This window comes from Podarcis cretensis, assembly GCF_951804945.1.
Source record: "Podarcis cretensis genome assembly, chromosome: 13".
NCBI lineage: Eukaryota > Metazoa > Chordata > Lepidosauria > Squamata > Lacertidae > Podarcis > Podarcis cretensis.
In genome coordinates this window covers 54,052,450-54,065,501 of record NC_137182.1, presented here as the reverse complement: position 1 = coordinate 54,065,501, position 13,052 = coordinate 54,052,450, and the positions used below count along the sequence as shown (strand labels likewise).

At 48.0% G+C, this 13,052-nt stretch overlaps 1 protein-coding gene across 1 annotated transcript; it reads right to left on the bottom strand.

Moving 5' to 3' along the window:
• Positions 1-205: 205 nt before the first annotated feature.
• Positions 206-12,620, bottom strand: LOC307202271 (asialoglycoprotein receptor 1-like). The gene is made up of 9 exons (XM_079952132.1): positions 12,479-12,620; positions 11,063-11,166; positions 10,011-10,136; positions 9,784-9,879; positions 9,089-9,160; positions 6,435-6,527; positions 5,241-5,392; positions 2,742-2,848; positions 206-446 (listed from the first exon to the last, which is right to left on the bottom strand). The coding sequence occupies exons 2-9, from the start codon at positions 11,130-11,132 to the stop codon at positions 296-298; spliced, it is 867 nt and encodes a 288-aa protein (XP_079808258.1). The 5' UTR covers positions 11,133-11,166; positions 12,479-12,620; the 3' UTR covers positions 206-295.
• Between the last annotated feature and the right edge of the window lie 432 nt (positions 12,621-13,052).

Below are 13,052 nucleotides of genomic sequence, written 5' to 3'. Positions count from 1 at the left end.
TGTACCAAAACCAGGTCCGTTCATTCTCTCTCCCCATTTTGGGCAATAGAATGTCTGGCAGCTACTAAGAACCATGTTGAGAGGGGTTGGTTGGGGGTCCAAGTTTCATGGAGCTGGAGGTCAGACTTCTGTCGCATGGGCATAGCTGGGGGGGGCAGCTGTCCTCCAATCAAGTAAATAAACAAAAATACTTAACTAACTGACCAATTGCATTGCAGGTAACTTGGTTCTGCCCCCCCTAACTTAAACCCTGCCCCCCTAAAATAAATCCTGGCTACACCCTATTTCTGCCACCTTAATCCGTTATCTCCATCTCGCAGATCCAGCCAAAGTCGAGAGAGCAGTGGTCGTCGGTCCAGCGGCCATCGCTGTGAAAGTGGACGCAGTTCTCTCCTCCCAAAAGTCCGTGGCTGGAAGAGTTATCTGGCTGACCTGGAACCCAGTCCCTAGACGGGGGCACAGGTAGGAAAAGGAGAGGTGAAGACACCGGTCGCGATCCTCTAAACCACCTCCGGGTTCAGTTCCGGAAAGCAGGAGCGCGGAATCTACTTGGTTACTTAGCAAAGGGGTTCAGAGGTTGAAATTCTAGGTCCAGAGGGACAGGGGCTCAGGCAGAGGTTAAAACCACATGCTTTGATGAACCATTGCCCCAAATTAGGGTTCCCAAGTCAGGAGCACCCACACCCTGAGACTGCAGTGCCTAAATCTGAGTCTTAGGGGTGGCCCCTGGTGAAGTCCTGGAGTGATGTCACAGGGGGTGGGGCCCAGAGAATCTATGCAATAATTTGGTTCAGAAACTTCAGCTGGTGCAGAATTCAGCAGCCAGATTGCTCACTGGATCAGACGGTTTGAGCATAGTTCACCGATCTTGGTCCAACTGCACTGGCTACCAATTAGTTTCTGGGCCCAATTCAAAGTGTTGGTTTTGATCTATAAAGCCTTAAATGGCTCAGGATTGCAGTACCTCAAGGACCGACCCGGACCCTGAGATGATCTTCTGAGGCCCTCCTTCGTGTGCCGCCTCCTCGAGAGGTCCAGAGGATGGCAACACGAGAACGGGGCCTTCTCTGCAGTGGCTCCCCATCTTTGGGATGCTCTCCCCAGAGAAGTTCATCTGGTGCCTTCATTATACACCTTTAGGCACCAGGCAAAAACGTTCCTTTATAACCAGGCCTTTAGGGACGCAGGTGGCGCTGTGGGTTAAAGCCTCAGCGCCTAGGACTTGCCGATCGAAAGGTCGGCGGTTCGAATCCCTGCGGCGGGGTGCGCTCCCGCTGCTCGGTCCCAGCGCCTGCCAACCTAGCAGTTCGAAAGCACCTCCGGGTGCAAGTAGATAAATAGGGACCGCTTACCAGCGGGAAGGTAAACGGCGTTTCCGTGTGCGGCTCTGGCTCGCCAGATGCAGCTTTGTCACGCTGGCCACGTGACCCGGAAGTGTCTCCGGACAGCGCTGGCCCCTGGCCTCTTAAGTGAGATGGGCGCACAACCCCAGAGTCTGTCAAGACTGGCCCGTACGGGCAGGGGTACCTTTACCTTTTACCTTGGTTGATCTTATTGACATCCAACACCATTTTAGAATGTGGCTTTTTTTTGGGGGGGGGGGTTATTGGATTACTGCTTTTGGTTTGATTTTCTATGTTGTGGTCTTTTTGTGAACCACTCTGAGACCTCTGTGTATAGGGTGGTGTATAAATTGAATTAATAATAATAATAATAATAATAATAATAATAATAATAATAATTTGCAACAACAGAGGTGAATTTTGGTTTGATTTTCTATGTTGTGGTCTTGTTGTGAACCACCCTGAGACCTCCATGTATATGGCGGTGAATTAATAATAATAATAATTTGCAACAACAGAGGGAAGAGGGAAGAGAGGAGGCAGACCCTGCAGACAGGCCCCTATTCTGCTCCCAGAGCTGCAATTCCCAGTGTGGTTTAACAATCAACCTCTCCTCCCAGGGAAATCTGGGAATTGTAGTTCTGTGAGGTAAAGGTAAAGGTAAAGGTACCCCTGCCTGTACGGGCCAGTCTTGACAGACTCTGGGGTTGTGCGCCCATCTCACTTAAGAGGCCGGGGGCCAGCGCTGTCCGGAGACACTTCCGGGTCACGTGGCCAGCGTGACATCGCTGCTCTGGCTAGAGCCAGAGCCAGAGCCGCACACGGAAACGCCAAGCGGTCCCTATTTATCTACTTGCACCCGGAGGTGCTTTCGAACTGCTAGGTTGGCAGGCGCTGGGACCGAGCAGCGGGAGCGCACCCCGCCGCAGGGATTCGAACCGCCGACCTTTCGATCGGCAAGCCCTTGGCGCTGAGGCTTTAACCCACAGCGCCACCTGCGTCCCATTCTGTGAGAGGAAAGGGCATTTCCTCTGAAGTCTCCCGAACAAGCCACAGCTCCCAGAATCCTCTGGGGGGAAGCCAGGACTGTTTAAAGCTGTACCCCAGGGCCTTGAACGTATGGTGTGAAGGTGGCCAAAGTCTTCGCTCCAGCAGGGCTTTGGCGTGGCCTGCTATAATAATAATAATAATAATAATAATAATAATAATAATAATAATTTATTATTTGTACCCCGCCCATCTGGCTGGGTTTCCCCAGCCACTCTGGGCGGCTTCCATAAAAACCAAAAATACACTAAATATCACAGATTAAAAACTTCCCTGCTACTTTACGGCACCAGCCCCTAGCGTTCCCCGCATTGCATTATGGGTTGGCCGCACTGCCGCCTGTGAACTTACCCTTGGCGAAATGTATAGGGCCTTCCGTCCACCCACGTCCAGCTCCCGCTGGTGTAAGTCAAGCCAATCCACATATATTGCGGGCGCACACGGACGGCCACAAATTGCTGGCGTGGAAAAAAGCACAGAGGGGAGGGAAACAGAAGGATCTCTTAACTTGCTCTCAGTTTTCCCCCGTCTTAAATTCAGTTCTTTACATTTCCACATCAATTTTTTTATTTTTGGAGAACCCCAATGAAAACAGATGAGTACGCTAGCGCTAATGACACATTTTCAATGCCATTTTGCAAGGGGACTATTAAAGTTCCTGTGACGTTAAGATATGAGGGTGCTGGAGGTGAAATAGTTAAACAACTTACCCAATCAGAACCCAGGGGGTGGAGTCAGAGGGACTATAAAACCAGCTCTGGGAGGGGCGATGGGGAGAGTTCGTTGGGTGGTTGGTTGGAGTGGGAATGAATTGGGATAGAGCCTGTGGGTAGGTTGAGTGAGTGTAGCGAAATAAGCCGAGTCAGGAATAGTTAGGGGCTAGGAAGAAAAGTAAATATCTGAGAGGTGGTTTAGTGAGTGAGAGCAGGTAGCGGAAGTTATAGGTCTGGATAGGCACCCCATGATTGTAATTGACCAATACCGTTTATGAAACCACGCACTTGTTAAACTGCAGTAAATAAACAGAAGTTTATGTTCCAATTTAACCCTGACTGGACTCAGTATTATACCAGGTAGGGCCTGGGTGGTGGCAGTGAGAAATAAAGTGGTGGCACAGGGATCAATAGATGGTGAATCGTCCGGGGACCCTGTGTGATAGTCACAGTTCCCAAACGTGGGGCATTCTGGTATGTCATCATCACCAATATACGCTTCTTAGAATCATAGAATCCTAGAGTTGGAAGAGACCACAAGGGCCATCGAGTCCAAACCCCTGCCAAGCAGGAAACACCATCAGAGCACTCCTGACATATGGTTGTCAAGCCTCTGCTTAAAGACCTCCAAAGAAGGAGACTCCACCACACTCCTTGGCAGCAAATTCCACTGTCAAACAGCTCTTACTGTCAGGAAGTTCTGCCTAATGTTTAGGTGGAATCTTCTTTCTTGTAGTTTGGATCCATTGCTCCGTGTCCGCTTCTCTGGAGCAGAAGGAACAACCTTTCTCCCTCCTCTATGTGACATCCTTTTATATATTTGAACATGGCTATCATATCACCCCTTAACCTCCTCTTCTCCAGGCTAAACATGCCCAGCTCCCTTAGCCGTTCCTCATAAGGCATCGTTTGCAGGCCTTTGACCATCTTTACGCTCGCTTTACCCTGGTATGTGCATTTTTGTGGGTATTACTTGGCCAAAGAATTGCATTATTAAATTCAGAGAGCTGCGATTTCAGAGAGAGAGAGAGAGAGAGAGAGAGAGAGAGAGAGAGAGAGAGAGAGAGATGAATATTGCAAAATTCAGAGAGCTGCATTTTGCAAAAGTCGGAGAGCTGCGTTTTGGTTCCTGTAGTGTTTCAGAAGGGTAGGCTCTCCTATAAATGAAACAAAATCAGATTTCCTGAGAATGCAAAGCATCCCCCAACATACACTGCTGAACATACAGTAAAGGTAAAGGTAAAGGGACCCCTGACCGTTAGGTCCAGTCGTGGCCGAATCCGGGGTTGCGGCGCTCTTCTCGCTTTACTGGCCGAGGGAGCCGGCGTACAGCTTCCGGGTCATGTGGCCAGCAGGACTAAGCCGCTTCTGGCAAACCAGAGCAGCGCACAGAAACGCTGTTTACCTTCCCGCCGGAGCAGTACCTATTTATCTGCTTGCACTTGACGTGCTTTAGAACTGCTAGGTTGGCAGGAGCAGGGACCGGACAACGGGAGCTCACACCGTCACGGGGATTCGAACTGCCGACCTTCTGATTGGCAAGTCCTAGGCTCTTTTTCTTCTTTGCTTTAACTGCTTTACAGCAGATTGTGACTTGTTTGCTATTATGTCTGGAACTCTGTGAGTAAAACCTTCACATATTTGCAAAGCCAAGCGCCTATGATTTATTCTAGCCTAGGTATTTTTGTGGGGAACATCTATTTAAACATGGAAGTGGGCAGGTGTAAATCTAACCAAGTTTCAATGTGCTTAGAGCAATCTTCTTTGGCGATCCCTCGTAGCCGAGTAAGATTGTCTTCCATAAACACGGTTTTAACAATGAGTCCATAAGTGACTGTGAGGCCAATTCTGGACCCACACGTCCTTCCACAGTGAGGACATTGGATCCCGGGTGGGAGTCAATCACGGTGTGGATTTGCCAGGCGTGCCTTCCTCTTAGCATGTTTCTCCCTTGCGTTCTGAGTTCGAGTGTCTTCAAAGTCCATGACACCTTTGGTAAAGGCTGTTCTCCAACTGGAGCGCCCGCAGGCCAGTGTTTCCCAGTTGTCGGTGTTTATACTACATTTTTTTAGTGCTAACTCTGCTACACATCTCTTCCAAACCGCTCTCTCCAACACAAAACCCACCGGGCACCTACCTGTTCCTCAATGGAGTCGATGATCACCAGGTGGGCATTTTGGACTTCACAGTTGACCTTGGCCTCCTCCCAGGATTTACTCTTTCCCGACTCCCAGTAACAGCTTTTACGAAAGAGGTCCCACCCTTTCGGACAACATTCCTTTGGGTTAGCTGGGAGATCAGACAACACAAAGGGAGGAAGATAAAGGGAGCAACAGTCAAACTCTGTATAGACCCAATGAAACAGCGGACGCCCACTGATTTCAGCCAGAAGACAGACTATCAGGTCATGTATCCCCAGCAGTGACTAGAGGAGGAATGACCGCAGGGAGGAGCACAGAGAGTTGCCCCAGTTGCCTTCGGTCGCCCCAGTTGCAACAAAACACACCTCTCCCATATCAGTCTCTACAGCCACAACAGGCACTGGAATTCTCCAACATCCTCAGCCCAGTAGACCTGAAGGAGCGTCTCCACCCCCTTCGTCCAGCCCAGACACTGAGGTCCAGCTCCGAGGGCCTTCTGGTGGTTCCCTCCCTGTGAGATGTGAGGTTGCAGGGAACCAGGCAGAGGGCCTTCTCGGTGGTGGCGCCCGCCCTGTGGAACGCCCTCCCACCAGATGTCAAAGAGAACAACAACTACCAGACTTTTAGAAGACATCTGAAGGCAGCCCTGTTTAGGGAAGTTTTAAATGTCTGATGTCATATTATTATTATTATTATTATTATTATTATTATTATTATTATTATTAATTCTATGCCCTTTTAAAATGTGGTTGGGGGGCGTTTTTGGATTGTTGTTTTAATTTTGATTATATATTTTGTGGTTTTAATTTTGATTATATATTTTGTGGTTTTATATTTTGATTTTGTTCTGTGCACCGCCCTGAGACCACCTGGTACAGGGCGGTATATAAATTCTATTATTATTATTATTATTATTATTATTATTATTATTATTATTATACCGCCCTTCATTTTAAGATCTCAGGCAGTACACAGGATAAAAACCATGAATACGGGATAAAAACATGAAGCTAAATGAAACAAAACAGCAAAACGATACCCTCCCCCCCCAACAGATACATTTAAAAGACTATAGAATATTAATCAAAGACTTGGTTGAAGAGGAACATTTTCGCCGAGCGTCCCTGGGGAGAACATCCCACCTCTTTAGCCCCTCACCCCACCCGCTTTCCGGCTGCCCCCCTCCTGACCTGTTCGGTTGTTCTTGAAATCCTCCAGCTCGCAATACATGAGTTGAAAGCTCTTTTGCATGTCTTTCAACCGGGCCAGGAGTTGCGTCTTGGCTGGTGAGAGCAAAGAGAGAGAGGGGAAAAACATAAAAATGGGGGGATGGCTAGTTAGGCAGCCACATTTGACTTCCAGAGGGGGAAATGTACACAGATCAGGAACGTTTGCAAAAACGTCGAAGGCTCCATGGAGGAGCAGGAATACCCATCCCATCTCGGAAGCAGGAAAAAGGTTTCTATCGGGACCTCCTGTTTGTCTGCCATGGCGAATGGCTGTACCCATTCCTTTTCGTGCTGATCGAGGATAATATGGGAGTAATTATCCTCCCAACTCTTCACCCACAGATCGCCCGATACCTGCCGCCCGCTCTGAAGGAATGTGGGGGGCAGGAGGCGCTGGGTGGATTTTACCGTGACTTTGGGCAACTCTCCAAAGCTGTCGCCATGAGCAGCGGACAGCTGTTTTTTTTTTTTAAGATAAAATTTGGACTTAACTAACAGACATGCTCTGAACTAGGGGAGATAAAGTACTCTGCTAACTGATTCAGCCACCAGGTGCCAAGGATTCGACCTAGAGAAGGACTTTCATTGCAACTATTGGTATGTTGGAGGAAGCGAGCCTCCATTACTTCCTCTTGATATATTTCGCATTTGCTGTTTTATTCGGCAAATCTTCCCTGAAGGATGGTTTGAAATAAGCAAGTGGGGCTGAAGGAGTATCTTGCTATTGTTGTGGTTTAGCTACAAAATTGAAATTTGGACTATGATTGTGGCAAAGAGATTTAATGGAATGATAAAAAGAATTTATGATGGGAACTGTGGCGTTTTTTACAGAAACATCAACCCTCTGGCAGCTGGAAAATGATGTCAGGAGGGAATTTTGGATATCTGCCCAGCGTGAATGGCGAAAGGGTGACATCTCTCTCAGTCTTGGCTGTGACGCATTAAGAAAGTGAAAGTGGATGAGAACGTTGGATTACAGAACAATATTTCACACAGAACTACAAAGGACTGACCCGCTTATTTAAACGAACTGTTAAAAATAAATGAAGGATCAACATCAGAAATGTTTATCGGGACTATCTTTTTTAAAAAATCATTTTTATTGATTTTCCAATAAAAACAGCCAATCAAGATATCTGAATCATAATCCAATTAAAAATAATAAACTAAAATTTAAAAACCCACCAAATTATAGTCCAAATTGTAATTATTAATTTTTTTCGGGCTCCCCATAGTCTGAAGCATATCTCCAAATCTTCATTCCTGCCTCTTCTTTTAATTATTTAGTCTATCTGGCTAATTAAGGATCCGTTCACAATATTAGATCATCACTCCCTGAACTTCAGAGCGTGGGAAATCACCCAAAGATTTATAATTTGACATGCTTCTTTGGCTGTTTTGCTGTATTTTAATTTGGAATGATTGAATGTGGTTTTCATTGGATTGTTAAATTGGCAGACTTAATTGTTGTTGTTGTTGTTGAGTCGTTTAGTCGTGTCCGACTCTTCGTGACCCCATGGACCAGAGCAGGCCAGGCACTCCTGTCTTCCGCTGCCTAGAAAACTTAATAAATATCATTTATAAAAAGAAAAAGGTTTCTATCCCCTGCTCTCCTCCCTCCTGAAACTTCTCCATATGATGCAGCAAATGAAATTTTTTAACACCCGCCTAGCATACATTCTACTAGCTATAAACTAGGATTGATATGCTCTCCCATCAGAGTCAGAGGCCGCGTTGCTTCTGAACACCAGTTGCTGGAAACCCCAGGACAAGAAAGTTGCTCTTGTGCTCGGATCCTGCTCTCAGGTTCCCATAACAAAACATCTGCAGGGGCTCCAGGCTGCTGCCTTGTTACATCCTGGAGGCGGAGGATTGTCAGCATTGGGAGAGGACATGTTGTTGTTGTTGTTGAGTCGTTTAGTTGTGTCCGCCTCTTCGTGACCCCCTGGACCAGAGCACGCCAGGCACTCCTGTCTTCCACTGCCTCCCCCAGTTTGGTCAAACTCGTGCTGGTAGCTTTGAGAACACTGTCTCACCATCTCATCCTCCGTCGTCCCCTTCTCCTTGCGCCCTCCATCTTTCCCAACATCACGGTCTTTTCCAGGGAGTCTTCTCTTCTCATGAGGTGGCCAAAGTCTTGGAGCCTCAGCTTCAGGATTTGTCCTTCCAGTGAGCACTCAGGGCTGATTTCCTTAAAAATGGATCGGTTTGATCTTCTTGCAGTCCATGGGACTCTCAAGAGTCTCCTCCAGCACCAGAATTCAAAAGCATCCATTCTTTGACGATCAGCCTTCTTTATGGTCCAGCTCTCACTTCCATACATCACGACTGGGAAAACCAGAGCTTGAACTATACAGACCTTTGTTGGCAAGGTGATGTCTCTGCTTTTTAAGATGCTGGGGAGAGGACATAGGAAGAGCCTTTAGCTGGATCAGGCCAATGGCCCACCTAGACCAGCATCCTGTTCTCACAGTGGCCTCCCAGTTGCCTCAATAGGGAAACCCACAAACACGATCCGAGCACGAGAGCGATTCAGAAGTATTGCTACCTTCAAAAGTGATTGCCCAAGTTCTCTGTAGAGTTATTTTGCCCCAGGTTGTCCCTCCTCAACTCACCTGCTTCCGCTTTCCCTGCTAGCTCTTTCACCTTCCCCTCCAGGTCCTTCATTTTCGCTTCTGTGTCTGCCTCTGCAAATGCACAAATCGGGGTTGGTAGCTATTGTAAAAAGGTAGCTATTGTTGGAGGCTATTGTAGAAAGCTGAAGACACTAGCAGAACTGACATAAATTCTGCAACACAGTACAGTGGTACCTCTGGTTGCAAACAGGAACTATTCCAGAGGCCCGTTCGCAACATGAAAAGGCCGCAACCTGAAGCGCCGTATCTGCGCAGGTGCGCGGTGCGATTTGGCGCTTGTGCGCATGCGTGAGCGGTGAAACCCGGAAGTAACCCTTTCCGGTACTTCCGGGTCGCCGCGGGACGCAACCTGAAAAAACGTAACATGAAGCAAACGTAACTTGAGGTATGACTGTATAGTAATAGTATCTGACCATAGACAATAGAAGGATTGGATATGTATTAAAGGACAGACACCGACAATAGAAAGGCGTGTACAATTTATGAGGAAGCAGGAAACCAGTTGGAGGGAGGGAGGGAAGTCATGAACTCAGCGGAGCAAATGCATTTGATTGATTATTGTAATGTTGTTATATTTTATGTTTTGTTAATGAAAATAATAAAAATATTTTGAAAAAGAAAAGAGAAGAACAGGTTTCACTTTCCTTTGAACCCACAATGCTGCCTTCACTTACCCTTGTGCTGGGAAGCGACCATCCCTTCACCAACACTTTGATTCATGCTTGTGATTTCATCCTTCAATCCCAATAACTGAGAGATGTGGTCACTGCCTGTGGTGGGGGTAAGGACATAAGAACATATGACATGTCCTTCTGGATCTACACAGTCCTCGTTTAAAACAATCCAGACTGGAGGCCAAGACAGGTTTAAACGTTCTCCCTTCAAATGATGAAGCACTCACCTTTGGCGCCAAAGACAATGATTGCGATGGTGAGGATGGCACCCACTCCCAGCAGAATCAGGACCAGGCGACGGCTGGGGCAGATTCGTTGCCTCCATGATAGCCCCAGGGGGCGTTTCTGGGAAGCTGAGGAGAAGGTATATCGGTCAGGAATCCACCCTCAACTCCAGTTTGCGTTTTAGGTCTTCTCCAGTAATTTATCTGTCAACGTTGCTTGACACATCTGACACCACTTGGCTGCAACGCTGTGATGTTTATGAGCATTCCAAGCAGCCAGGCAGCAAAAACAGTCGGGATGTTTGCAGGCCAGTTTCTTTGAGGGAAGGGGAAATTGTCACTCAGGGGGAAAGTGGTTTCACACAGGCCCTAAAGGAAAGGAGGAGTTTTGTAAGGAAGGCTGCGGAGTGAGCAGAGTTCATAGATGGAGGGTGACGGAAGGAAGGGTGGAAAGCAGGCCATAGTTTGAGAGGAAGAGGAGGTAGAGAAGGGACAGGGATCAGAGGCAGAAAGATTATGAGACACGGGAAAGTGTGGGCTGAACTTGCCATACTGATTTGTTGAATTACAAATTCTTAGTTATAGCGTGATCAGTAATAGTTCATATTTATATGGCATAAGGATGGGACGTGGGTGGCGCTGTGGGTTAAACCACAGAGCCTAGAACTTGCCGATCGGAAGGTTGGCAGTTTGAATCCTCGTGACGGGGTGAGCTCCCGTTGCTCAGTCCCTGCTCCTGCCAACCTAGCAGTTCGAAAGCATGAAGTGCAAGTAGATAAATAGGTACCACTCCAGCAGGAAGGTAAATGGCGTTTCTGTGCGCTGCTCTGGTTCGCCAGAAGCGGCTTAGTCCTGCTGGCCACATGACCTGGAAGCTGGATGCCGGCTCCCTTGGCCAATAAAGCGAGATGAGCACCGCAACCCCAGAGTCGGCCATGACTGGACCTAATGGTCAGGGGTCCCTTTTTATTATTATTATTATTAGTCTTTCCCTATGTAGACCTGCTTCCCCATATCCCTCTTTGCCCACTCAAAATCCCACCTATCTGACATACCGTTTCCGAGCTGAATTTCACAGTCACCCTCCTCACTCATAGTCGCAAGGTCGTTGTAGTCCCGGCTCATTGTGAATCGGGCTCCAGAACTGGGTCAGAGATGCCTGTGTGGAGGGCAGAAGGAGGTGAGAAGTAACCGAAGAGGCAGGATGAAGTTAAAGGACTGGTGGAGCTAGCCTTCCCCTCCTTGGTGACCTCCAACTGTTTCAGACCATGAATCCCATCTGACTCAGCCAGCTGCCAAGAGGGCAAGCTTTTAATTGAAGGTACAGTAGCTCTGAAAAGCAGTCAACACCCAAAACATCTGGAGTTAGCCCTGGCACATGGACAGGCCAGACCAGGGGCCACCAAAGAGATTTGGGTGCTGCCTGGTGTGGGTCATCTCTGTGCTACCCCTGACTTCTACTCCATTCCCGTAAGCTCCTTCACAATGTCAACAAGACTGGCTTTAAAGGTCTTTGTGAAGCCCCTGGTCGTCTCACAGACTATTGACCCGTACACCACTAATCTGCTGCCACCAACCAGGTCCTCCCCGGTAAAATCATTTAGTCTCAGTCAGGTTCTCAAGGAACAAAGAAGAGTGTAGTTTATTGTAGACACAAATAAAGTTTAACTGCATTCCAAACGTTGTTACTCTTTACCTTCTTAAAGGTAAAGGTAAAGGGACCCCTGATCATTAGGTCCAGTCGTGGCCGACTCTGGGGTTGCGGCGCTCATCTCGCTTTACTGGCCGAGGGAGCCAGCGTACAGCTTCCGGGTCATGTGGCCAGCAGGACTAAGCCGCTTCTGGCGAACCACAGCAGCGCACGGAAACGCCGTTTACCTTCCCACCGGAGTGGTACCTATTTATCTACTTGCACTTTGACGTGCTTTCAAACTGCTAGGTTAGCAGGAGCAGGGACCGAGCAACGGGAGCTCACCCCGTCGCGGGGATTCGAACCGCCGACCTTCTGATTGGCAAGCCCTAGGCTCTGTGGTTTAACCCACAGCGCCACCCACGTCCCATGTATAGTATAGGTAGGTATTATATAGAGTAATGTCGGTATGTTTTACGTTATGAAAATTAGGTAGTGTGTTGTGTATTGTGTAAATGTATATGTATGTGTTTTATATGTTAATAAAATAAAAAAATAAAATAAAAAGCGCTATGAGACCACTTTGAACAGTCCTGGCTTCCCCCAAAGGATTCTGGGAGCTGTCATTTTCTTCAGGTGCCGAGAGTTGTGAAGAGACCCTCTTATTCCCCTCACAGAGCCCCCCCTTGCTCCTCATCTTGAAGTCTGTTTCGAAGTCCTGCCCCAAAAGGCACCCTCTGCGGATGAGAATTTGTGAGGACATCGCCCACCCAATCCCAGTTTCCTGGAGTGCCACCCAGCAGGTCCAAACTGGGATTAGGAGCCCCCCCCCCAGTCCTACCTTTGCTTCGTTATTCGTCTCTCAGGCAGGGGTGGGTCAGGGGTTTCTGTCGTCCGCCTTACACTTGTGGGTTATCTTGGTCCATGTGCTTCCTTCTCCCCGGGGACAGTCATATTTAGAGCTTTCCAAAACCACAAAGCGGTGACAGGAGGGGAAGCCCAACCTCTGGGTTCCCCCCCCCCATAGTTGAACTGGGGCTAAGTTCACCCTCAGGCATTCTTTGAAAAGTGGAAGTTGAGCCGAAAGAGGGGAACCAGAAAGCAAACAAAGCATAGAAGCCAAGATCGCGTTTCCTCTTTCGAAGCCAAACAATTTGGTGCCTCCAGTGGGAATGAGTTCCACGGTCTGCGTGAAGAGGCCCTTTCTTTTATATGCCCTAAATCTTCCAAGGCTCAGAGGAAAACTTTTTACTGCAGAAGCTCATCCCCTCCAACATTTCTCGGTTCACATAGATGTTGTACACATCACATTGAGCAGAAAAAAATTGTTGTTGTTGTTGAGTAGTTTAGTCGTGTCCGACTCTTTGTGACCCCCTGGACCAGAGCACGCCAGGCCCTCCTGTCTTCCACTGCCT

Bases quoted from the DNA above. Each gene is read 5' to 3' on its own strand.
- LOC307202271 (XM_079952132.1), bottom strand. From the start codon at position 11,132: ATGAGCCGGGACTACAACGACCTTGCGACTATGAGTGAGGAGGGTGAC. The intron at 9,880-10,010 runs GTGAGTGCTTCA...CCCCCACCACAG, and splicing joins CATTGTCTTTGGCGCCAAAG to GCAGTGACCACATCTCTCAG. The intron at 2,849-5,240 runs GTAGGTGCCCGG...TTTCCACGCCAG, and splicing joins TCGACTCCATTGAGGAACAG to CAATTTGTGGCCGTCCGTGT.